We start from the raw sequence: 27,322 nt of genomic DNA, 5'->3' as shown, positions 1-27,322 counted from the left end.
GTGTGACATGCACTAGAGGGCACAAGCTGCCTTGCAAAGACGCCAACCTGCCTCTGGAAAGAACAAAGAGGCTGAGCTGAGAGCCTGATTAGGAGACAGAACAGACAGAAAGAGGGAATAAAGTGTTTGAGGTTTGTGAGGAAGGAATAACCAACTCTTTTTCATTTCCTGCTGTCTTTTTAATGTTTGATGCAAATTTATCCAGATAATAAATGTTGGCACTTGTGAGAATTCTGAACTGTCGCTTAGCTTTTTACAGGGCAGAGAGTTTTATATTATTCTGAGATCCTTGTGTTTTATTAGACCTAAACTCGTATAAAATATGACCTGATTCTGGTTATGGAACAACAAGAGGGGCACAAAAAACAAAAACAAAAAACAAAAATAAATAAGTAAATCTGGAAAAGAATAAGAAAATAAATGAGCAAATATATAGACAAATAAAATAAAATAAACTGGAAATATGAAGAAAATAATCATTTTAAGCACTTTCATTGATTGTTGCATTTATTTATTCATAGCCAAATTATTCAAATTTTTAACATGAATAATTACAGGATTACTAGCTGTAGATTAATTATGATGAAAAACATTCAACATGTGAACACCTAGCTTGTGGTAGGAAGAATGCTAGGTGTTACACTTGAAATTGCAGCCTCAACAACTGCGTGCTGGACGTTGAAACAGAGGTGCTCTGATGAAACTTAAACTCCTTCCTGCTCAGTCTGCAAATGACAGCATTTTCATTTATTGTTCCGTTTTAGGTTTTTTTTTTTTTTTTGTATGTAAAAATAATGGATGAATGAATGTTTTTTTAATTTTCAAAATCCCCATCTGAAGGGCCGACGAGTTATTTGGATTCATCCATCTTACTTGACGTAGATGCAATGACTTTTTCTTATTATCTTGGCGGTGGGCAGTGGGTTCTTTACCGCCACCAAATGGTGAGGAGCGTGGACCAGAATGTGAGCTGGATGACTGGGTGGTTAATGCAGGGATCTCTAACTCCGGTCCTTGTGAGCTACTGTCCTGCAGATTTTGGATTCTACCCTGATGTAACACACCTGACTCAAATCAGGCTTGTGCAGACGTGTGTTGTAGCAGGAGACATCTAAAACCTGCAGGACAGGAGCTCACGAGGACCAGAGTTGGAGATGTGTGACGTATCGGTGGGTCGTCCTGCAGCATCCTCTACATATAAGGCTGGAAAACTGTGAGAATCTTCAGAAATAAGGAGGATAAAGTGGTTTTTAGTGGATTCAGTTCACCGCTGTAACACCGAGATAATTAATTATTTATACAGATTATTCTACAAATTGATCTCTTTGTACCTTAATTTTGACAGCACTGTTTATTTATTTATTTATATATTTAAATATATATATCTTTAAATTAATAAATACAATTTTCCCCTCTTTGTTGCTCTGCTGCTTTTGTTCTTTTCCAAATATCTTTATTCATTTGTTTATTTTGCTTTTCTTGTTTCTAAAAACTTTTCTGGTTTCCTTCTTATTTTTAATTTCTCTTACTATTACTATTACTTTTCACACTTTTTGGTTTTTACTTTTGTTATTTCCTTATGAGCCCAGCGGTCACTCATCTGCATTAAAACAGAGTTTCACATCGGGGCTGAGAAGAAGCTGATGTCCTCCGTTTATGATTGACATCACGCAAGCCTCCATGTCATGTCCACAGGCTACAACAGCCAACCAGAGGCCACGTTAATGGGAAGTGCATGGCCTTGTTCTGCAGACTGTCCTCTGAAGCAGCTGTAAATGAGCTTGTTAGAGACTAATGAGTGAAATAGTCAATAGAAAAAATGAGAATATACATTTTTCATGCTTGAATTTCATGTCTAACTAGGAAAGACCTCGCCATACTTTGAGTGTCTGCACTTTCAGACATGGTGGAGGCATGCACTTGCCTTTCCAGTGATAAGTTTAAGGAGGTAATACCAGACAAAGAAACATGCAGACCTCTGCACAGCCAGACTCCGTCTCTATGAAACAATGCACTCAGCTACACCTGCAGAAACAGCAGGAACAGGAAGAAGCTGCAGAAACAAACACAGTAAAGCTCAGCAGCCTGCGTCCTCATTAGTCAGGAGGAAGTTTTCCTGCTGGTTTTATACTTTCAGGTAAACCTTTCTGTAATCCGTTATTACAAGGAGCAAAATAAATAAAGCTAAATGGACTACAGGGATTAAACAACTTTGTGACTAGAAAACTTAAAAGCAGATGTTTTCTGGTCATGAAGTAGAACATGACAAACATCATCTTCACTTCCATAATATGTCTGAACTGACTTTGAAAGGATCAATGTGCAGTGATAGAGAAAACTGAGGATGCAACACAGTGATGCGTCGCTGAATCGGATCAAATCGGTGACAAAATAATCAAATTGAATTGTGAGACCAGTGAAAATGAACAGCCCCACCGACTGATCACTTTGTCCGGCGTCCATGTAAACACGTCTGCAGGAATCTCCCATCTGATTGATTTCAATCAGGTAGAGTACATATTTGTCCATGTAAGCGTAGCTAATGCTAACGTTGTGCCTTTAGTTGGTCCTCTGCTGGTTCTCCTCCAGAGTGGATGTAGATCTATAGATCTTGTCTCTATACTTTAACCCACCTGTGTTGTTAACCTGGAAGCTGCACTTTTAACTTTGGGATTTGACTGTATTTTTAGCAAAAACAACACTGTAAAACTCTGCTGGGTGTACACACTATCATTGTATCGCCATCATAACTTATATCCAGTGAGAAGAGTCTTCAGTGTTTGTAAGTGTTAGATTTTCTTGCTAGCTAATGTATTTATTACCCATTTGTTTTATGAAAGCTGAAACAGAAAAACAAAGCTGCAAAAGTGAAATTTAAGAGAAGTACATTAAGGGAAGATTTTGATGACAGCAGCTCGACACATTGGGGTATTTGTTTTGAAGTCTGTTTTATGGGAGTTCAAAGTGTTTCTATTTGCATGTTAAGTAGTTTCTACCTCTGTTGTTGATCCATGGCCTGAGGCTCTGAGGCAGCTCACCCACGGCCGTCCCGGGTGACAGGATGAAGGCCACTCAGAAAAGACATTTAAATCCTAATTTGGCACCGTTTTCTTTTTTAATCTAAAAGGTTTATAGGAAAATATTTTCAGACATAATGTGCTTTTCTCTTGATTCTGCTGACTTAAAAGGCTTTGTTTATACTTGGGGCTAATGTGTGTCCTGGCTGATTGGATCACAGGTGGAAACCTCTACACAGGTGAGACCCTATGCAAGATGCTGCTTGGGGGTCCTGGTTTGCCCAACTACAATGGAGGTGGTAGATGTCTCCCTGCTGCAACTCACCTGATTCAAATGAAACAGGTCTCTGACAAGCTCTGCACGTTTCTGCTATGAACCCATTGATTTGAGTCAGGTGTGTTGAAACAAGGAAACATCTGAAACCTGCAGGATACTGGACCTCGAGGACCAGAGTTGGAAATAACGAACCAGTAAAATAGCAGCAAAATAACCTAACGAATAAATAACGAAAACATTTCCCCCTTTGTTATAGTATAAAGAAGTACACATATATTATTAAGATGTTTATATTTATTTAACTTTCCTTTTAGAAAATATTATGAATGAACAAAAACTTTTTGAAAAAAAACAAGTATAATTTAAAAAATATTTTGACTCAGTTACATAATATTCTTCATGTAAAAAATATGATATATATATATATATATATATATATATATATATATATATATATATATATATTTGGGCTGTCAAAAATAACACATAACAGCGTTAACTAATTTAATTAAGTGTGTTAAAATTTTTAATGCAAACACACCACAAACCATTATTCTTCACATGCTAAACAGGCTACAGTCGTAAGATCTTCTCATTTTAAAATTAAACATCTTAAGTTGAGCTACACAAGCAAAATAACAGATAAAAATGATTCCTCAAGCAATAATCCACAACTGTGCCTGGAAATCAATAATGTGCCTAATTTGTATTAATTATTTAATAAAAAAAATTGTGTTATTTAAAAAGAAAGCAATAACACAATAGACTGACCCTAATGTTTCAGTCATAAGTAACCCTAAAGCAAAGGTCAGAGTCTGTCTCTTCGCATGTGAAATGTTAATTTTAACCAGCTTTCAAGGAGCCAACACTAAACTGATTTTTGAAAATAGAAATTTTTGCTGGCTTACTAGCATTTATCTGAGGCTAGCAGAGCTAACTAGCAGGACAAAGTACGAGCAAAACTAGCTAAAAACTCTGATCTTCTGTCTGTTGTTCCTTCGATTTCTTCTTCTGTTGTCCTGCACCACTACGACAGCGCCATCTTGAGGCCATGACACTTTCCATCTTGATCGTCACAGTTTATTTCATTTTTATGTCCTACATTTGTTTTTAGGCATAAAAGAAAAAAAGAAAAGTAATTAAAATTCTCAGATGATGCTGGGCTTTTGTTTGGGGGCCCATGTGGATTTGCACAGTCTACTTAAAGCAAGACGTCTCTGGCTCTTAGAAAGCGTGGTCACACCTGCGTTACAGTTCACCTGTGACCACCTGTGATAATGCCTCTCTACATGCAGAAAAAGAGCAGCACATGGAAGACATTCACATTTCAGAGCAGCTTTCATTAGATTTTGGCATTTTAAAATGTTTTTCTGTTCTACAGTATGTGAACGTGTGAAATTTTTCACTTCTTGGTTGGATCTGGCCTCGCAACACCTGATTTCCATCCACCAGGGCTGCAGAGTATTTTAAGGCCTTTCTCCCTTTTTGTCAGCTGCAGCACTAACCCATCTCTCCCACCTGAAATGTCTAAAAAGACACTGTTTTATATTATATATAGACTTTTTTGTTTGCATTTGCAAGTGCAGCCCCTGACAGACTGTGTGGCTGTTGTTTTGCATGTGAATCCGGTTTGGGGAGGAAAGGTGTTGTTAGATGGGGTGGGTAGTGTGGTTGAAGTGGGCTGACTGATTGGATCGTAAGACCAATTCTAGGGTGTATAACACCTGAAGGTGCCCTCAACAACTTTGTTGGCATGGAAATCTATAAAGTATCCCATAAACAAATTATATGACCATACAACTGCTTTGTGTTCAGTGTGTGCTTCGGTGCAGTCAAACTGTAGGAATGTTGAGTACAATGTCCTTGAAAGGAACAAACTGAGTGCAATGAGTCCAACAGAAGAATATTCTTGCAAAGTTATTGCAGCTGACAGTGTTGTTTTTCTTAAATTTTCTCAAACTGTACTTGGGTTTCTGGCCACGTTTTGTCGTCTCTGGTTCCTTCATTTTTGTTGCAGGTCCTACGTTCATAAAGAATCTGTGAAAAACATTCCCCACATCTTCCATATTATTCATAGTCTTGTCATTTTCAATGAAGTATTCTGGGTAATTTGTATTTTTGGATTCTTTTCTCACAATGTCATTTGGAACATTCCACATAACTTTAATGTTGTTTTTATTTTTTCCAGTAAGTTATAATATTCTTTCTCACATGTCCTTATAATATTAGTTCATTAATCTTTGTATTTCTTATACTTTTCCTTTGCCTCTGAAGTTCTGTGCTTTAAGAGTTGTTTATATAATCTATTTATCTTTTTACAGGCTTTTTAAAGCCTGTTTATGTATATTCTTGTATTGTTTTATAGGACCATTTTTAGCATATAGCAAGTAAAATATTTTTAGAACTTCCTGGTATGCTTTATTAGTGTCTTTTTTTGTATATGATCTCCCAGTTCTGCGTCATTAAGTCATTTTTTATGCAATCATGGCTTCCTCTGTTTTCATTCTTCTTCTTCTTCTTCTCATTTTTATTATTATTATTATTATGTTTCTTCATCTTTCCTTTCCTTTTTCACTCTTCAGTTTCAGACAAAAAAAATATTTTGTGTGTCAGAAAATGTTTTTTTTGTCCCGTGGCTGAATAAAGCTAAATTGTACATGCTGTATGACCGGCGGTATTAATAAACATGGAAGAAAGTGTCAGGAGCGTAGTGGAAATTTTCCCTCCTGTCAGCAGTGCGTAGGTAGCGCTCACACACAGCGGCCTAATATGTGTGAATTCATTTCCCCCAACGCAGGAGGAAAACTTCAAAGGCAGACGGGAATTTAGCCTCCTGGATTTGAAAGGGATGAGTCTCTAATCTGGTTAAACTTTGCTTGCTCTGTGTATTTTCTCACTGCCTCTGCATCCACTCTAACATTCCTCCCACCTTTTTGTTTCTACCTTCTTTCAAAAAGTAAAAGAAATGATGACTTCATGTTTTAGCGAACCGGTCTTTTACTTGTCAGAGGATTCTACTTCTGCAAGCCCCTTTTCATTCCCACCACCCTCCTCCTTTGTATGTTCATTTGCTTTTGCAGGGAAGGTCGTCCTTTCAGGTCTTTGCAGCTTTTGCACCAGTCTTGCCTTGCATGGCGTCCGTGCAACAGCACCTGAAATATGCATATGTTTCTGAAGAGCTGCTGTTTGATGGTTATCTGGGATGCTAGTCGTGCTGGAGACTCATATTCTGAATATTTGATGATCTTAATGAGCAGGAAAAATACAGGACTAAGCACTTTGTTGGTTTGCATGACTCTGGGTGTCTGAGAAATAATGGACGGGAACAGTTATAAAATATTAAAAACTGTGATAACTTTAGAATTGCAGGAAGAAGGCTGTCCACTTGGATAATGCCTGAGGTAATAAAAAGTTCAAAGTAAAGGTCAGAAGCCCTCAGATGACTGAAATGAGGAAGGACATGCACTGATCAAAGATTGGCCTCATCTGATGAAATTGTCTGTAATTGATGGATTCTTAAAGGCTGCATGACTTGAGAAAGGGGATGAATGGATGGATGGACAGATGAATGGATAGATGAGTGGTGTGTGGATGAGGGATGGGGGTTCATAGCCATTACTCAACAAGTTGAGTCCTTGGAGTTTCTGGTGGAGTAAGTGGCTTTCACTGTTCCCACCTCTGCAGTACCTGTAATAACTCTGAGCCACTGGTGGCCCTGCAGTAAAATGATGATAAATGACAGAGAGGGAAGATGAAGTCTGGTCTGTCCGGGCTCGTGCTGGGGTGGTTTTATGGGCTAGAGGTGGTATTTAAGATTTACCTCCAGCTTTGTTTAATCTAACACAACTTTCGTTGATTGACCTGAGGAAACATGAAATAAACATCCTGTTTTATTGAAAAACAAATATTATGGAGGCTTTATGTGTAAATAAACTCTATTATGCAATCAATAAATCAGTCAATTTAACATAATCATGTGTTGCCACACCCACAGAAGAGAGAAAGGCAGATAAATCAGTGTACTGGGGTTTAAATCATCTCACAGTGCTAAAACACTGAGTAGGATCTGAGCAGAACTTCTCATCAGCAGCTCAGAATATGCTTGTTCTTTTACGTGTTCTTGTGTTTATCAAGGCTACCTTTTTTGCATTAGCTTGATGCATCGTGTGTGTGCGTCATCAGAATTTACATCTACATGAAAAATTTACAGCAGGATGCAGCCCGGCATAACTTTGTTCTCAGTTATTGAGCGGGTGGATTAAGTGGACACGTTTCCGATGGCTTGATTCCCGTCTGCCTTCTTCTCCACTGGGCTGTTAAAAAGTCATAGTGGCAGATATGGATTAGTGTCAGAGCGTGGCAGTGCAGGTATTACACATCTCTGTCGGCGCTGCCAGCTCCATCCCCTGACTGTTAATGACCTCTGCTGTCTTGGTTTGTTTTTTTTTTTTTCTTGAGTTCTTCGGATGGCGGCCAGCCCTGCTGCCCTGGCATCCTGAAAGCTCAGAAAGCTCTGGAAGTAAGGGGTTGTATCTGGTGCAGGGGCAGGAGAAAAGATGTTAAACAGAGGTTGTCAAAACAGTTTCTCACCCCTCCCTTAGCAACTCCTTCTCCATCTTTTCTTCTCCACCTCCCTGACAAAAGTCACAGGCAGATGTAAGGATGCCAGCATGAAAAGCATCCCTGAGATTCAGTTTTTCCGTGTTTTGTGGACTTATTTGGTTTCTCTACTCTTCCTGTTAAAGATATGGAAATGATGAAACCCAAATATAACTTGTACATCGGCAGTCTTGAATTTCCTTTCTCACTCCGCTCTCTTCCCTTTGCTTAGTTTCAACCCTTCATCATCATCTCGCCTCTCTCCAGCAGCCCTCAGGCTTCCAGGTAGATAGCGGTTGATTGGCAGCTGCTGTGACAGCCAGTGGAACAGGCTGAAAGTGGATGAGTGTCAGCCTTGCTTCAGGGGCTTAAAGCAGCGGCAGCAGCATTGTAGCTCTCTGCAGGAGAAATAAAACTTCTTCTCTCTTCAACGCTTCTCTCAACTGAAGCAGGTAGGAGCTAAATAGGTTTTTCAAATCGCTCTAGAGTTTATCCTGAAACTGGAAACTGGAACATTTCTTCAGCTCACATCCTATGATGTGGTCTCCCTCCACTCCACAGTCTCCAGCTTTGGTTTTGATTAGTGTTTCACTGCAGGTTGTCGCATCTTGTTATTCAGGGGCTCTTTAAAATTCACCTTCTGAGCCTCCTTATCAGCTCTAAATCATCAGCCTCAGGTGTTACGCCAATTTTTAATTAGCCACGCCGGTCATGTCTGTGCATCACTTAAAAACTTTTGGATCTAACTGAGGAATTTCTGTACAGCAACTCAGAGGGCAAAGAGTCGGAAAGAGTGGAAAACAGGAAGTTTTCTATGATGTCCTTTGGATGGTGAGGAACGGTGATGCTGATAGAAACATATGGAGTCAGATAACTGTCAGTAAACATGCATGTTCATTTAACATGCTGTATTTTCATCTCAAATTGTGCATGAATCAATAAAGGTGGATACTCTCATCCGAGTAAAATCATCACATATAAAATGTTTGTGTATTTTGTCTGTGAAATTTGAAAAGTTACAACCTTACTAAATTAGATAAATCTGAGGGAATAAATTTCTGATTGTTTCATCACCCGAAGCTAACAGCTGAGAGTCAGAAATTTGTCACGATCTCGTTGTGAATCGCGGGAGAGTTCGGCTCCCCTGAAAAGGCTCATCTGAGATGGTAAGGAAAAAATTGTCCACTTTTAAGTTATATATAGGGATGCACCGATCTGATACTGGTATTGAATTAGTACTGTTATTGAAGAAAATTCCAGATCAGGTATCCTGACAATGGGCTCGATTCATTTATCTATTTAGTGTAATTCTCTGCTGTGTGTTTTGAGTGATGTCATGTGCTAATGACATGCCATGTAGAGGCTCACATATGTTATTACAGTGGAGCGAAGGGATCCAACACGTTCAACCGCTACGTAAAACCTGCGCCGTGAAAGTTCAGAGAAGCTTTAAATCTGCTGACTCTGACACTGAGTGGTATGTGTGTGAAAAAGCTCGACAACTTGGGACTATCTGATGTTTTTCACCAAGCCAGTGAAGCTATTGTGTTACTCAGCAGGTTCTTAATAAATGTTTAATTTCAGGGCTTTAAGTATTCCGGCATCGTCCTGGATCTCCGGCTTGCACAGTGTTTTTACCAAAATCAGCACTTCATGCCATATTCAGTGTTTTAAAATAACACTTGTAGTAACTTTGTTTCTGGACACCAGATAATAAAAATTCTAAAAGTAAGCCTGGCAAACTCTCATAAAATTCGTAAATAAGGAGGATAAATAGTTTTCGGTGGATTATGTTCACAGCTGTGAAAAGGCACTTATAAGGCCAAAATCAGCTTCTCTCTCTGAGATAATTCAGATGTTTTTATTCACTATTAGATTACATTTACCTGTAAACTATTATGCGTTAGCAGCTAATGCTGAGACTGTGGGCTCTCACATTAGCAGCTAACGCTAAGACCGTGGGCTCTCAAATTAGCAGCTAATGCTAAGCTGTGGGCTTTCACATTGGCAGCTAATGCTGAGATTGTGGGCTCTCACATTAGCAGCTAACGCTAAGACCGTGGGCTCTCACATTAGCAGCTAATGCTATGACTGTAGGCTCTCAAATTAGCAGCTAACGCTAAGACCGTGGGCTCTCACATTAGCAGCTAACGCTAAGACCGTGGGCTCTCAAATTAGCAGCTAATGCTAAGACCGTGGGCTCTCACATTAGCAGCTAATGCTATGACTGTAGGCTCTCACATTAGCAGCTAATGCTAACACCGTAGGTTCTCACATTAGCATCTGATGCTAAGACTGTATGTTCTCACATTAGCAGCTAACGCTAAGACTGTAGGCTCTCACATTTATAAACTACTATATATACTGTAGATATAGGATTAAATGACCCCATATGAACATCTTTGAGAGGTCAAATCTGTCCCATTCCTCCCTCAGAGACACTCCAATAATGTTTGTTGATTGCTCTTCATCAAATGTAACTTCAGTCCTTCTTAAATTGTCTTCCTACTTGTACATTTTGGTCAAATGGCTTCAAAGATGGAACTTTCTGCAATATCATGAAGCAGTAAAATTATCTGAGTGAATCATATTAAAATCCAAAGCCATGCCATCTGTATCTGGCTTTCTAGTTTGACTTCAAACGTTTGCCAAAGCTGCTTTAAATAAAAACTTAACCACTGTCTTTTCTTTCACACTTCAATTTGGGATTAATTGAACTGAACCTTTGGTGAACAGATCAAGAACAGACCAAGCGAAGAGGCAAAGAAAATGAGATAAAGACTTGTACTGCCTGGAAATTAGAAGTCAGCTTATGAACTGATCATGGCATTTACTGTAGTTTGATATGTTTGCCCGTCAGCTTTCATAAAAACTTTTCATGTCTTTTTGAGTATAACAGTATGAACAAGCACTCAAGAGCCCATAAATATTCAATTCAGGATAAATACAGGCTCATTTGATTATGAAATGGGGGTGTGTGAATGGGTTTAGCTGTACATGTCTGATCCCAACACTGTGTCTGCTGAAAGGATGCAAGGCATTGAAAAGTGGACCTAATTAGAGGGATTTGAGATTTAAAATCACATTTTGCTGCAACATCAACAACAGTATTCACCACTTCTGTAAATGGGCAGCTGGCAGGCGGAGGGCTGAATGCTCGCAGAAAAATCTGAATGGGATGCCTGATTAGTTTCTCACTAATGATTGTTTGGCTTGCACACACACCACAGCGGCATGCATCTTCACAACCTCACCATTCTTACCACAACCACGTTAAATATATCATACAGCACATGCGATGCTGTATAAAATGTGAATAAAAACATACTACAATAATTTCTAAATTCCGTCAACTTATATTTTATTCCCAGTAGAAGATCAATAACATATCAGATGATGAAACTGAGACATTTTACCATGTGATGGAAAATATGGAAAATATGAGCAGATAGTGAATCTGATGGCAGCAGCATATCTGGAAAAAGTAGTTCCAGGGTGATGTTCAGCATGGTGTAGCATCCCGGCTTCTTCTAACAACTGTCTGATGCAGGATTCTAGCTGCTCTACAGTCCTGGACCTTGGTTGCAGGATTTCTGCTTCCATGATGCTCCAGATATTTAGTATTGGTGAAAGGTCTGGACTGCAGGCAGGCCAGTTCGGCAGCTGGACTCTTCTCCTGTGAATCCATGCTGTTGTGATGGATGCAGGATGTGGTTCAGCATTGTCTTACTGAAACCTGGAAGGCCTTCCCTGAAAGAGACGTTGTCTGGATGGGAGCAGATGTTGCTCTAAAACCTCCATGTACTTTCCAGCATTGATGTTGCTCACAGGACCAGCCAAACTATGAAAAACGTTGGACTTATTGTCCGGAAAATGCAGCAATTAGTTGTCAAATGCTCCTCGGGGTGTTTCTGATTTGTACCAGTGGCTTTTTCAGCCTTTTTTTGCTCCTGTTCCAACTTTAGCTGCCATCAGATTCACTGTCAGCTCATATTTTCCACCAAATGATAAAATGTCTCAGTTTCAAGATCTATGCTGTTTATGTTCTATTGAGAATAAAATATGAGTTGATGAGATTCTGTTTTGACATTTTACACAGCGCCCCAACTTGCTTGGGAATGAGAGAATTATGTTCAGACCACTTCTTAATGAATAAGGAGACCCAACTAAGACCCAGCAGTTAAAATGGACAAAAATATTTCATGCCTTCACACGTGAATTTACACATTTACCAAAGAGCTAACCTGCAAGATATTACCTCCTCAATCTCCGTTTTTTGTTGTGGTGTATCTCTTTTCTCTCTTATTGCCTTGCTGGTGTACTGAGCAGATTTGTGATAAACCCTTACAACCTGTGGAATGTAATTTTAAGATTGGGATGGAACGTGATTAGAGAGAAATGGGAGTAGCTTTCAATGATGGAGTGCATCGCAGAGATGGCACTGGCACGGAAACATATAAAAGGGAAAAAAAAACAAAAGCAGCCTGCTTTAATTGTGCCAAGCCAGCATGAGAGATGTTGCTATGAATTATGGCAACTGTAAACCACACGGGTAAACTCACCCAGGGACATAAATTCAGACGCACACACACAAACATACACACTTAAGTATCATATTCTGCATATGAATTAAATCAAACAGAAGAGCAGAGACTTCTAAACTTGTTTATATGCAGATTTCCTTCTGTTGGGGTGATGAAAAACAGCCAATATGAAAAAAGTGCTATTTTTGCCCTTGCATCAATATAATGTGGTGTACATGAAAGCTGTTTGCTTCCAGCATTGACTAAAGCTTTCCTTTTTGGTTCCTCGCTCCACTTTCATAGCTACATAAATGTGCAGGTAGCACAAAGAAAAGGAACTCATCTCAGGACTATTGTTGTGTTTTGCATGTTAAACATCATTCTGCTGCTGTATGATTGCTCTGTCTCTGAGGTTAATCTTCTTTAGAGAGGTTTAGTTACGTTCTGTTGTGAATGAAAGCCACTTAGCTCTGCTGCCTCCTCTCTGCAACCACAGGTCCGACGCCCAAAGAGAAGTCTTAACTTGTATGTGGTTAACTGCTTTTGGATGACGTGATTTTATTTATTTTACTGGTACTAGTTTACCTGATTAAATGATGTCATTAAACTTGCAACACACTTGTCTGATCCGGGTCTTGTCTCATTCACACAACCAAACAGCAGATTTCCTGAACCCGAAGCAGGAAATCTGTTACTGCCGTACAGTGATTTACTTGTTCTCCCCTCCTCTCCAGCTGGTGGCAGTGTTTGAGGAACAAGATCCGCACAACGGAGGCGATGGTACCAGCGCCAGCTCCACAGGGACACAGAGTCCTGAACCTTTTGCCAGTGAGACGGGCTCAGCATCGGCCTTCCAGCCCTACCAAGCCAACAGTGAAATTGAGGTTACTCCGTCTGCTCTGCAAACCAGTGAGTTGAATGATGTTGAAATTTGAAATCTGTTCCAGATAAGAGTTAATTATAGTGTTAAATAATGTTAAACATGAAACATATAAAGATCTTTTAGATGCTGAATTTGCCTACATTTATGTAGCTCAAGATGAAATGCTTTAAGCTTGATGATGGGATGGCTTTTGTTCGCTGCAATTTAGCAATAAAAAACAAAAAGCTAAAGTACAGCAGGATCAAAGGAAGGTTTGGAAAACTGACTCTTCCAGCAAACTTGTTAACCACACATTGTGCGTAAATGCAACCAAAACAAATGCATCCGTGAAACAAGGCAAGCATATTTGTAGAACACTATTCAAAGTGCTTTACATAAAACACTAAAAGCATTACAGCAGGATGCAGAAGAAGCATTAAAAAGTGCATAAAGAGAGAAAAAATATTCTGAAACATTGTAAAAATCATCATAAAATCACAACAGAATCATGTAAAATAACTAAATTAAATCTAAATGATTAAAGCAGATCAACAAGCTAGATAAGTTAGCAGGTATGGTGTAGATTTCATTCACAGATGCATGAGGGAAGAAGTTTTTAACCTGGAGGGTCTGCATTTGATCACCACTGGAATCTGATGTGCAATAGCTGACGTGGATCTAAGAACCCTGCTGGGTTTATATTCTCTGAGCACATCTCAGGTATTGCAGTAAAGTATCTATTCTGTGACTGACTAGAAACTAGATGTTGAACTGGTGTGACGTGTTTAGATCTTAGTCCTGGTTAACACTCTAGCACTCAGCATCTGGATGAGCTGCAGATGTTTAATGATCTTTTGGGGAAGTCTCGTTGGAAGACCATTACTGTAATGCAGGGGAACTTAACCTTTTCTTTGCCCACTTTGAGGGGAAGTCACCAGAGGCAGCCACACCACACCTCACAGCCCACAGCAGCTTCACCCTTAGTGTTGAAGAACCTGAGGTTAGGCGTACACTGAGGGCCATCAACCCGAGGAAGGCCGTGGGACCTGACGGTGTCCCAGGACGGGTGCTGAAGGACTGTGCAGATCAGCTGGCTGGAATATTAACTAGGATTTTCAACCAGTCCCTGGCTCAGGCCACAGTACCCTCATGTCTGAAATCCTCCACTATAGTCCCCCTGCCAAAGAAACTTCACATTTCCAGCCTGAATGACTACCGGCCAGTAGCACTTACACCAGAGGGGATGAAGTGTTTCGAGAAACATTCATCATTCCTGCCTCCAGGCTTTGACTCCCACCCGTTTGCCTACAGGGCGAACAGATCCACAGAAGACGCCTTGGCCACAGCCCTGCATGTTGCTCTGTCCCATCTGGAGCAGAAGGGGAGTTATGTCCGGATGCTCTTTGTGGATTATAGTTCGGCGTTTAACACCATCCTCCCCTGCAGACTGGTGGACAAATTTCTGGACTTGGGGCTTCCGGACTCCACCTGTATGTGGATAAACAGCTTTCTCCAAGGTCGCAGCCAGGGGGTCAGACTGGGTCAACATACATCTACGGCCCTCAGTCTCAGTACCGGCTCCCCACAGGGCTGTGTGCTAAGCCCCCTACTCTACAATCTCTATACCTTTGACTACATCCCCTCTCACCACAATAACATCGTAGTGAAATTTGCAGATGACACCAAAGTGGTGGGGCTCATCTCTGGAGGGGATGAGTCGATGTATAGAGACAAAGTGGAGAAGCTGTTAGTGAGGTCTAAGGAGAATAACCTGCGCTTAAACACCACAAAGACCAAGGAACTGGTTATCGACTTCAGGAGGCACAAAACGGACATCCTACCACTTCACATCTGGGGGGACTGTGTGGAGAGGGTGGAGGACTTCCGGTTCCTGGGGGTCCACATTAAGGAGGACCTCACCTGGAGCACAAACACTTTTGAGCTGCGGAAGAAGGCTCAGCAGAGACTCTAATTCCTCAGGGTACTGAGGAAGAACAATGTCAACCAGAGACTGCTGTTGTCATTCTACCGGTGCACCACAGAAAGCATTTTAACATTCTGTATAGGTGTTTGGTTCCCCAGCTGCACTGTGGCTCAAAGGACAGCGCTCCAGAGGGTCATAAACACGGCCCAGAAGATAATTGGATGCCCTCTCCCCACATTGGAAGAGCTACACAGTTCCTGTTGCCTCAGGAAAGTACAACACATTCTAAAGGACACATCACATCCCGGACACTCCCTGTTTGAGCTGTTACCATCAGGACGGAGGTACAGATCAATCAGAGCCAGAACAAACAGATTAAAAAACAGCTTTTATCCTGTGGCTATAACCACCATAAACAACCTCAAATAATTTCTTTGCAGTCTGTTACACAGTACAATAAATATTACTGCTGTCTACGTGCAAGATGTACAGGATAAGTATAAAATCGACTGCGTGGAAGATTAGTTAGTTTTTTTAACTTAGTTGTTTCTTTTTAAATTCAAATCTTTTATTCTTTTAAAATTTTATAGTTGAATGTTAAATGTATGTTGCTGCACTGCACTTTGACTCTTGGGCAGTCTTAATTTCGCTGTATATGTTACATGTTACAATGACAATAAACGTCTATTCTATTCTAATCCAGTCTACTGGAGATGAGCACATGGATGTTACATTACAGTCATTTAGCAGATGCTTTTATCCGAAGCGACTTACAGTGGTCAGGCAGTAGCGTTAGGGGTCCTGCCTAAGGATCCAACTGGAAGAATATTCGTCCCCTGGGGGAATCGAACTCTGGTCGAATACATGGCAGAAGCTCTGCCAACTGAACTATCCAGCCGCTACACAAGATGTAGAATGTGTAGACTGATAGAGGATCAAAGGGCCTGAACAAGTTGTCAGACTGGCCAAAGGGGTTGATGGTATCATTTTTATAACTATCACAAACTAAGTCTGCACAACACACATGATGGATTCCTGCACTTTATTTTATTGACTTGTCATTAAAAGGTTCATACCACAGGAAGAGTGTGATGGAAATGATAAGTGTTTTTTAAACCAGGATACTTTAAAATAGTGGTACACTGCAGTGTTCAGAGGGAAAAGTTTTCACTAACTGAGAAAAAAGCTGCTCGATTAATAACAGCAGAAGGAACTGAGACACAGTGGGTTACTCAGTCATACCTGCCAGGACAAGCTGGACGTGCACACGCCCACACATGGCACACGCAGGCAGAAAATGCCACACATGATGGTAACTCAGATGTTAGCACATATTCACTTCCAGTTAAGGGAAACCAGAAAACTGATACGGAGCTGTCGGTAACTACAAGAGAACATCTGAGACCTTCCAACCAGAACTCACAGGTGTGGACAGACATGTTACATCACGCTGGGAAGGTCCATTTAATTTGAATTGGGGTGTTGGAGCTGCAGAAAAACCTGTCCTCAAGGACTGAAACTAGACGTCCCTGCAGGGGAGGCTTACTTAAGGCCCATTTATGCTCCCTTACGCATAATTAAGGACATCCATTTAAAATGTTGTCATACGTTGCTGTCCTCATACTTCCATGCTTCTTTTACGTTGCCATTTGTTAAATCAATTCCTGCACTAGTGGGCAGTGCTGATCAGCGATCACTCCCTCGATCCAACGTCATTTTCAAACGTGCCCCACTATAACTAAGTTTGCAACCAACCAACATGCCTTAAACACTCGCATAGCCTTTCTTGTAGTCTGTCTTTATTATCATTCTTCTTTTTTTTTTTGCTGATACTTTTCTTCTTCTTCTCTGGTTTGTTTCTTTTGCTGGTCGCACGATTACCAGTGGTATCGCTCCTTCATCTGCGTCAAGCGACGGATAGCTAAACTCCCGGAAAATAGACCAAATTAGGCACCTAACCAATGCAGGAGACAGATGAAACTGTCTGTCCGTCTGCGTATCCGTCTTCTCCGTCCAGCATAAATGAAATACAGCTTTAATGAGACCGATCACAGATGACTTGTTCATACAGAGTTTGCGGATCGTCAGGTTTGGTTTAGTTTGGTTTGGTTTGATAGGAGCTAAGCACTTTTCTCCATTCCTGCAGCTCATCTGAAGAACTGACCTTTAAACTCTGGCGACTTAGACTGACACACAGCACGGTTTAAAGCTAGAAAAACATTTAGAACTGATCCTTGACTTTTAAGCTAACTTGGATAAGGGATTGCTCCTTTAACTTCCACTGGCAGGTCAGTTCTGTAGTCAAGTGTTTTTTTTTCATTTGAGGCTGCTTGGCAAGTTAAAGCCTATTTCTCTAAGCATGACTTAGAAAGTCATCCACCTGCTCATCATGTCCTATATTGATTATTGTGACTCTGTATTATGGCATTAACCAGTCATCTTAGCTAAAACACTGCCGCTCGGTTGCTTAGAGGGACGAGACGATGTGATCACATCACACCTGTTATCGCCTACTTGCATTGGCTTCCTGTTAGTTTTAGGACCCAGTACAACATTTAATTACTCGTTTCTAAAGCCTTAAATGGTTTAGCTCCCCCGTATTTGTCGGAGTTGCTACACTAGCATGCTCCAGCCTGGACTCTGAGGTCCTATTCACAGCTTTTTGAAGGTCCCGTCTGCTAGACTGAAATCCAGGGGTGACAGAGCTTTCTCGGCTGCCGCCCCTTCACGTCAGAGCTGCTCAGTCTATCTCTGGTTTTAAGTCTCTACTCAAAACCCTCTTCTTGGCACTGGCATTTAAACAAAATTAAGCTTGACATTTATGTGTTTTCCTTTTTATGACAGTTTTATCATTTTATTTTTAATTGATTTTTATTGTTTTATCGTGTTGTCTTTTATTTTCAACTGTGGAGTTTTCTATTTGTTTTTCTATTGTTGCACTTTGGGCAACTCCAGCAGAAAATATGCTGAATACATAAACTTGAACTTGAACTTCAATCATGCTTATTACAGTTAGATGCAAGTAAAGAATTCATCATTTCCTTGCAGCATATTTTCATATGTGTGTGCAACATGGGATTTTTTGTGTTATTTTGACTCCTTTGATGTCTCTCCTACCAAGAAATACCAACATACAGTCTATGTGAATCCATGAAGTGCATATAGCCAAGCACAGAGCACTACTTTAAAAAAGTTTGGAAGTATTAACTCACCATTATAGATTAAGATCTATATTATCTAGATTAAATATTAACCTGATCATGGTGACTTGATCAGGTTGTTATATACCTGGTCCTGAATTCTAATGCTCCTTAATTCAGGAAACGTACATTAATCGATAAATGAAATAATAACATAAGAGATTTAAAGGCTTTGCTGACCTTCTGCTGATGTTCAGAGTTGAACTTTTCCACAGCTGAAAGCATGTCATGAACTCTTTCTGACATACCAGAATTTCTGCCCACACAAAGCCATCATCAGGCTTTGCAGCCTCAGAATGCAACAAAGCCGACAAGTTGATTGCTTCCCACGCCTGTCCTGTTGACGGGTGCATCTGAAGCATGTGTTGGAGATAATGACAGTGAAGGAGATAGGTGGGAAACAGGAAACACAATGAACCTTTGTTTTTGTTTCGTGGCAGTGTTGTGAAGTTCACCATGACCAAAAAGAAAAACAACGGACAGCCCGATGTTTTCTGAACATGTTTGGACTTCGGAGACCATGTTTAATGCACACTGGATCTTCCTGTTTGCAGGTTTCTGCATGACTCGAGGAGTACCTCATACCTTGTTTATTTTAAGCGACAGCCTGACTGGCATCGTATAGACGAACAAGACAGGCGGCGATGATCCCTCCAGAGATGAAGATGAGCAAATTACTGGCAGTAATATTGCATATCAGACTTGAAAGTATTGCAGCGGCGCCCTCGGCAGCTGGGCTCTGAGGCGGGGAATTATGGCTATTTAAAATCCTCATCTTTTAGAGCCATATTGATTGTTTTTCTTCCCCTCTTACAACTCCCAGTGTCCCACACTCTACCTCTCATTTGCTTTCGGTCCTCAACCCCTCCTTTGCCAGCGTCTTGGGAGCCTGTTTTAGATTTCTATGTTATGCAGGTCAAACTGCTAATAATTGGATTGGAGATGAGATGTAAATTACAATAATGAATGTAATTTTCCTGTAATTATACAGATGCCAGAGTTGTCTCTGCCACTCCTTCGCACCATATTCTAATCTTTCAGAAGTAACAGGAAAATGTCTCAAACTTTAAATTAATGTTGATCTTAGTGATGTTCTTTATGAAAATGAATCTTCTGTTTTCCGTCGCTCACATTGAGGAGTTTACTTTACATACCTGTCACATTTGCCATTTTTCAATCACATATTTAATATTTTTCTGAATTACCTGTTAGAAATAAAATGAAACGAAAAAAAAAAAAAAAACGATCTGCAACACAATGGAAACCTTTGACGCTTATTTGAGTCTGAAATGAAGATATTAAGCTGTCATAAAAAAAGTACAGAAGTAAAGGCTGTAATCTTCCTCCTCCCCCACTTGCAGACACAGAAGCAAAGGAAATTTAGAGAAAAATAGATGCAACGTTAAGGTTTCAGGTAAGAAACTGTCCTTCATATCTTAAGCTGTGTTTCCTTTAGCACTGCTCCAAAGCTGTTAGTAAACTTACAACTAAAAACATCTTCATGGATCAGTGTCAACTACCTTTAACAGACCTTTTCACTTGATATTACACTGGTTTAGGATGGTTTGGTTTGACTTCCTCAGACTGCTTTCATGGATCACTACCTTTCCCTGACTCTTATTAATTGTCACATTTTCTTTGGATAGTTTCTGATGCTCAGTTGCATTTGCAGAGGAAACATCAGCATTTTGTTGCGCTGCAATCCACGTAGACTTTCTCAGGACCACCTTCTAGTTCCAGGATGGCCCCCTTTTCCTTCAGAACTGCCTTAACTCTTGGTTTGATTGAACAAGGTGGTGGAAACCTTCCTCAGAGGTTTTCTCCATATTGACATGACAGCATCACACAGTTGCTGCAGGTTTGTCGGCTGCATCCATGATGAGAATCTCCCGTTCCATCACACCCCAAAGCTGCTCTACTGGACTGAGATCTGGAGACTGTGGAGGCCGTTGGAGTCCAGAGAACTCATTGTCATGTTCTAGAAAGCAGGTGGAGATGATCTGAGCTTTGTGACATGATGTATTATCCTGCTGGAAGTAGCATCAGAAGATGCTCCACTGTGGTCATAAAGGGATGGACATGGTCAGCAACAAGGAGATACTGTTGATCCAAGATGGGATGGATCCACGTTTTCATGATGTTTCCACCAAATTCTGAGCCTAGCATCTGAATGTGGAGCTGAAATAGAGACTCATCAGGCCAGCAACGTTTCTCCATCTTCTATTGTCCAGTTTTGGTGAGTCTGTGTAAATTGTAGCCTCAGTTTCTCTTTTTTGAGACTATTTTCTGTAACCCTAGTTTGAACTTCAGCCAGTCGTCTTCACCAAAACTACATTACTAATCTGTTGATTTGCAGCCATGTGATTGGCTGAAAAATGAACTACCAAAGAAGAACATCTGTTTTTGCCCTGATATGGTGCAAGCTGTAGGTGAAACAGGCTAAAATGAGGAATTGCCCAGTCCTCCACTGACCTGCTCCTCAGCTAAATCTCTTAAATCTCTGGCCTTGGTCCTTGAAACTCTGTGGTGACAGGGTTGCTGGGACACTATTAAAGAGATTGGTCGTGGAGAGTGGGGGTGACACCCTCAAAGAGAAAGGTCTTCATCTAATCAATTTGGCTTAGTGGTCTGCCACTGAGGAGGCTTCCTGCCACCTGCCAAGGCCATATAAAAGTCACAGTGAAAGAAGTGATGCAGAGAGACTCGGTAACCAGAAGCAGCATTAAGGCAGGTGGATAGATCCAATACAATGACAGCACAATGTGGAGCCAACATGACCCTTTAAAGGTGAGGTTGTTTTGATGGTATTGATAGAGAGTGGATAAAAAAATAAAAAAAGCAACACTTGGTTACTCGTGGAATCTGGGAATGGAGTAATAATATATGAGGGGGGCTAAAATATGATGCTAAATTATGTAAGTTATCAGACCTTAATATATTGTATATTATAGATTTACATGGCATTTTTTAGCTGATGGCATTCAAATAATTTTAAATGAAATACCTTATTCTTTTACATTATTTTATCCATCCATCCATTCAACCATCCATTCCCATTTATTCTAATGCAGGGTTGCAGTAGGGGCTGGAACCTATCCCAGCTTCTAGACGAGAAGCAGGGTACACTCTGGACAGGTCTTATCCTCTGTTCCCTCCTCATAGCTCACCTGACCTTCCTTCATCTCCTGTGATGCAGATCCAGCTTCAGTCTGGATTATACACTCACCAGAGAGAAACTTATTCTGTTGTAATATTGTGCAGAGCTGGTTATAGTAAATAGTTCCACAGGCCTACCCTGTTAAATGGAGAGTGGGTTTTTCAGTGGTGAAGTGTCTGAGTGGTACACTCCACTCAGCTTGGCTGGGAGACTGCTGCCACTACTGTTATCGCATCTGCCAAGACTCCAATAAAGCCACAGCTAGACAGCTGAGTCACATGGAGATGTGTGGGTGTGTGAGTGCACAAATGTGTGTTTTGAGTGCTTTATTGCTTCCTGAGAGCAGTTCTGCAAGTCACTGGTGTCACAGTTAAAGCAACACAGGAGCAGTGAGGGCTCGAACTGAAAACAGAACCGAATTGACTCTCTGGGGCATAGCAACGGACTCTGACTGGGACCGGCTGTAACATCCTGACTGAGATCATGGGAAGGGAGTTGGAGTTTGTTTGCACTGACTCCAGTGTCAGCAGCAGGCTGTTCATGAGTTTTAAATCCTCTTTCAGAGCTTTACGACTGCAGCTCATTCAGTAAAAATGTGCATATTTATTCATGTATTTAACCTTTATTTATTCAGATAATCTCATTTCTAAGTTGTTGTAAAGAAAATTCATCTAAACATCTCCCAATTCATAAACACTGTGTATGATGTGTTAATGATGGTCACTGCTGGCCAAAGGCATCAACGCCTGCTAGTGGCCTGATAATCCCAAAAAGTGTTAAAGGGATGTTTAACTTCTTCCTGTCTCCAGACTCTTTGTCCTTGTGGACATCCACACAGGCTGTCCTCTTCTTTCTCCCTCCTCTCAGATATAATTGCATTTAGGTTCATCACAATGAATGCAAACACATGCATGTTTGCACTTAATAGAAACAGACAAGTCAGACTATCGTCATTTCAGTTATGGATGCTGGATAAATAATTCAGAAATAACACCCAATGCAGAGAAGAGAAGGATTCCTGAGTAATGGTGAAACTGAGGACATAAATGCATCTGCTTGGCTGCAGTTACAGTAAATCTGTCATTCCTCCGCTCTCTCCTTCTGGCTTTTATCAGCTCCACAAAGATGCGATGTGCCCCAAAGCACAGTGGAAATCCCAGAACACCTCCCTGCCACATCTCCCCACAAGCACCATTACTTTCAGAGTACTGACTGTGGCTTACAATCACAGCTCTGATCAAAACAGAAACATTTGTGCGTCCTTCATCTGCAGCCGTTCGGAGATTGTGGTCAAATTAATTGGACAATGTGCAGAAACTTCTCAGCCGACTTTCTGTTGAAGCAGAGACGCTGTAGAAACCACATGTTGGTGGATCAGACTGAAACCGAAGGTCTGGAATGTTTGGATGTCCGGACGTGAGCAGGATTGTTTTCACTAGATAACAAGTTTCAATATTTTTTAAAGAAGGCTGATAAAGAGGGTCTTTATTTGTTAGAGTTGAGGAAAGTTATTGTCAGGAAGTACCACTTACGTAACTATAGAAACAGCCACCAGTGATCATTTTGACCTCTACATTTAAACTTCAGCTAATTCCCTTCATAATTATAATATAATATAAATAATATAAAAACACATATTTACAAACTACAAAGTAACAATTGTAAAATAGGAGAGGCCATTCTTTGTACAAAAACACCCACAAAAATCCAAAAAACAGACACAAAAGGACAATACAAAATGCACAAACACGAAAAGCGAGTACTCATCTGAGGCTTGGATGTTAATAAGTGCATTTAAACCAGTAGAATAATAAGAAACCAAAGATAGAAGACCATCAGATAAAAAAACACACTTACAAAAAATCTGATCACAAGCTTTAACTGTAATAATTTGGCAGTTTTATATGTGCTTCTCCAAACCTCCACACAGTAGTTGATGTATGGAACCATCATGGAATATATTTTTTATTTAATATATTTTTCTAATGATTTTGGACCATTTTCTATTGTTTTAGTAACCCTTTCAGGGTAAATTAAAATCGATAATCACACCCAAGAATCTGGTGTTGTGCAGTCTTTGTATTTCAACATCAATCATCAGAATTTTGACCTAATTTCTTTATATTTTCGTTATGATTTTTGATGCTCTGGCTGCTGTGTTGTGCTGAACAAACTTACTTTGTCGAGAGGAGCTTCATGGATTTAAGACTCCTCTAGACACACAAGCTGACAATCATCGGGAGCACTTACAAAACCAGACAAGCTGGAAAAAAAACATAAATTTCAACGGCAACAAAAACATCAGCAACACAATGAAAAACCAAAACATCTTCAGTATTTAACATCATAGACATATTTCATGTTATTTATAGAAAATATAAATACTTTAGGGCTCAGCACAGAACCTTGAGGTACCCCACAGGTAACCTTCAGTAAATCTGATTTGACATCATTTATTAGAAACTAATATTTATGATGTAGAAAAGCTTTTCTATCCTTTTATCTTGAAAAACAACATGCTAATTTCTTAAGAAAAGTTGAAAAATGAACTTATCAAATGAAAATGAGCTTTGTGATCTCGAGATGGGGGCATCAAAATAAATACTCGCAGTTATGGTTGTTTTTATATACATAACGGAAGCAGTTTAAATGATCAGGTACAGATGTGTGCTTTTTTTCTGGTGTGAGATTGATTTATCCATACTTGGATTATAAAGATCTCCCTCTTTTTTAAGCCCTCTGAATACAGTAGACCTGTCACCACTGAGTCAGTGCAAGGGGAAAGAAAGAAAGGAAACACCCTGAAGCTGGTTTAGTTTTTATAAGATACTCTAGCAGAGCAGATGTAGGTTGACATGAGGGACTGAATTTCCTGCCCACTTCCTTCAGCTTGCCGGGCCAAGTTGTCTTTGTCATGTGGAATTTATTCAAGAAGCTGAGATCAAACGCACCAGTGGCTGACTGGTAGCGTCTCAGAGCCCTTCCTGTGGGTGGAGAACGGTGGTGGAGCATTTCCACTGACACATTCAAGATAGAAATGGTTTCAGTAGTTAAACCTTTGTGAATAAAAATCACCCACAGCCTTTAAAAATTAAATTGAATTTATTTAATTTAGTAAATGAAGTATTTAATTTTATTTATCTGTGATGGACTGGTGACCTGTCCAGGCCTGTTAATTGCTGGGATTGGCTCCAGCTTCCCCACGACCTTCATTGGACTAAGCAGAACAGAAAATGAATGAATGGATTAATTTTATTTTTTACACTAATACACGGTATTGAATGAATAAATAAATAATTTAATTTAATTTAATTTAATTTAATTTAATTTAATTTAGAAACAGAGATCTGTGCTGCCATTGTGTTGATTAATTAATGCTAGAAATGCAATTTCAAAAACGTTTTTATTGATATTAGACTCATTAGAGCTGAGCATCATTACCACAATTATATATCACAGTATTTTTCATGATTATACCAACTTTGCTTTATTTGACAGTATGTATTCTAGCCATACTGCAGTTTATTGGTAATAAATAGTATATTTTATGGTCATGAGAATTAAAAACATGTCCACGGTGTCTTGATCTTTGGCCTGAATCCGTCTTGCTCCACAGAACCAGATCTTTGGCTGTATGGATTAGGGATGTCATGGTCATGTCAATGGCAGTGTTAAACACTGTGATTAAATTATCAGGACTCAGGTTGGGCTGACAGCATATAGCGACAAGTTAAGCAGCGTTCACTGAATGATGTGACGTTGTTGGTTATTTCCGTTCACCTCTTTCTTCTCTATTTTGTTCTGGTCAGTTCGTCCAGCAAACACGTCTGCAACCTGAGTCTAGAGTCCTCTGTCGTTTTCAGCTTTACCCGAGGATGTAGAGAGTATGATCTATGTTTCACACGTTCTTTGTTGTTCAAAGCAAAACTTTTTCTTGTCCACGTTGGACCTTTTAAAACCAAAGTTTCTCCAGACAACAGATACATCATCATGTTCAACTTCGACTGCTAAAGGTTCACTTTCTCAACTTTCTCTGTTGTCACTGCTCAACATTTCCAACAATACAGCTGCTGGTGGTGGGTGGATTGATCCAAATATTAATATCAATACTAGTGTGATAACCACAATACTTTAATGTAAGGCTTGAAACTGTAAGAATCTTAATAAATAAAGAGAATAAAGTGGATTTTGGTGGATTCAGTTTGGTGATGCCAAATTCAGATTTTTATGGTATGACTTTGTTGTTCATGCATTAATGTGTTAAAAAAAAATAAAATGTTGACTCCACAGATAAATACTTTAGCTATTTATTTTGACAGCCCTATCAAAAGGTATCGGCATTGATGATAATAACCTTTTATTTATTTTTGGTATCAGATCGATATCAAACCTTTTTACACACGATTAACAGCTGCACTGCTGCAGGCTTAGTGGTGCAGCAGTCAATAAGGTCCCCCCTCAAACAGTCTCCTGCTGCACAAGGTCCAAAGTTTGTCTTGGAAGTAACTTCTCAATGAGTTCTTCTCTTTCGTTCATACTCTGTCTCATGGAAATGAATCAGTATGTTTTAATGTTACATAATACTGTTTAGTTAATGTTTTATTGTCAGTAAATAAGAGAATCTTGTTTGTTGACCAGTATTTCAGTTCTGTAACTTGGAGTAACTCATAGCAGGATGGAGGAAAACTCCTCTTATTCCGGATGATAAATAAGCCTGACAACTGTGTGTGAGTCTAACAGGCCTTCAGACATAAACTCATGAGCACCACCCTGGATCTGACTTCTAGATGAAAGCAAGGTGAAATAATATTAGATATGTAAGAGAAAACACTTACAACTTGAAGATAGATAAGGTATATCTCATAAGTTCTATTGCTGTCGTCAGAAAAATGTGATTTTACAGATGAAATTTGATAAATGTGGAAATAAAATGAGATGTTTGCATTAATGTAAAATAAGAAACTACAAGTATTGCTGCAATGCACATGTGAGAAAAGCTTTGAGAGCTGCAGACAGGACAGCAATGCATGGTGTTTCATACATTAACAAGCTGGCTGTGCAGGCTGGAAAGTTAAGAAAACCTGTTCATTAATGGAGGATCGGTCAAGTTTTTACATTTTTGTTACAGAAACAATGGCTTAATATGAATATCTGAAGAATTATCTTCATGTGGTTGCCGAAAAGACTTTCACTTTTGATCGAATTTGGAAGAATTTTTTCACTTTTTGACTGAAAAGTGTGAAGTTTGGGTGAAACAGTAAGACGAGCCTGTGTTCTCTACCCTTCTGTAGGAAGTCAGACCCTGCAGCAAGCTGACCACGATGAAATTGCTGCTGCAACTGCATGAAAGTTACTGGCATGTTTCATCATCCTACACACTGCAGTTCGGGGTCATGTCGTGTTTTTGCCATGAGCAACTGAAACTTCCGGCCTTGGATGAAACCATCCACTGATTCCATCTATGATTTCAAGGGAGTGTGTAAAGTTAAACTATACTTCCACTAGATGTGCATAGGCCTTTTCCTGAGATTAAATTTCCACTAATTCTCTGTGAAATCCAGCTTGGTGCCGTATGATGTAAAAACCACCAAAGAGTTATGGAAGCAGTGATTTATGGACGTCTCAGTGTAACACAAAGCCACTTGAATCTTTCATGTAATCCCAACTCTCACACCAAACTGGAGCGTTATCTGTGTGCAATATTGTCATCATCTTAATTTTCACTGTAGGTGAAAATGTCTGGACGCACTTTACCACCATGTT

The 27,322-nt window shown here is 39.9% G+C and overlaps 1 protein-coding gene across 2 annotated transcripts in view; it reads left to right on the top strand.

The window, feature by feature from the left end:
- The window catches only part of LOC121629118 (partitioning defective 3 homolog), a 432,758-nt gene that overhangs the window by 141,613 nt on the left and 263,823 nt on the right, over positions 1-27,322 (top strand). For both annotated transcript variants that reach the window (XM_041968670.1, XM_041968671.1), the window contains exon 3: positions 13,151-13,325. In XM_041968670.1, coding sequence (XP_041824604.1) covers positions 13,151-13,325 — 175 coding nt within the window. The remainder of the gene's footprint in view (positions 1-13,150; positions 13,326-27,322) is intronic.

Source organism: Melanotaenia boesemani, chromosome 18 (assembly GCF_017639745.1).
Source record: "Melanotaenia boesemani isolate fMelBoe1 chromosome 18, fMelBoe1.pri, whole genome shotgun sequence".
Classification (NCBI taxonomy): Eukaryota; Metazoa; Chordata; class Actinopteri; order Atheriniformes; family Melanotaeniidae; genus Melanotaenia; species Melanotaenia boesemani.
The sequence above is the reverse complement of the archived record's forward strand: the minus strand, read 5'-3'. Positions and strand labels throughout refer to the sequence as shown.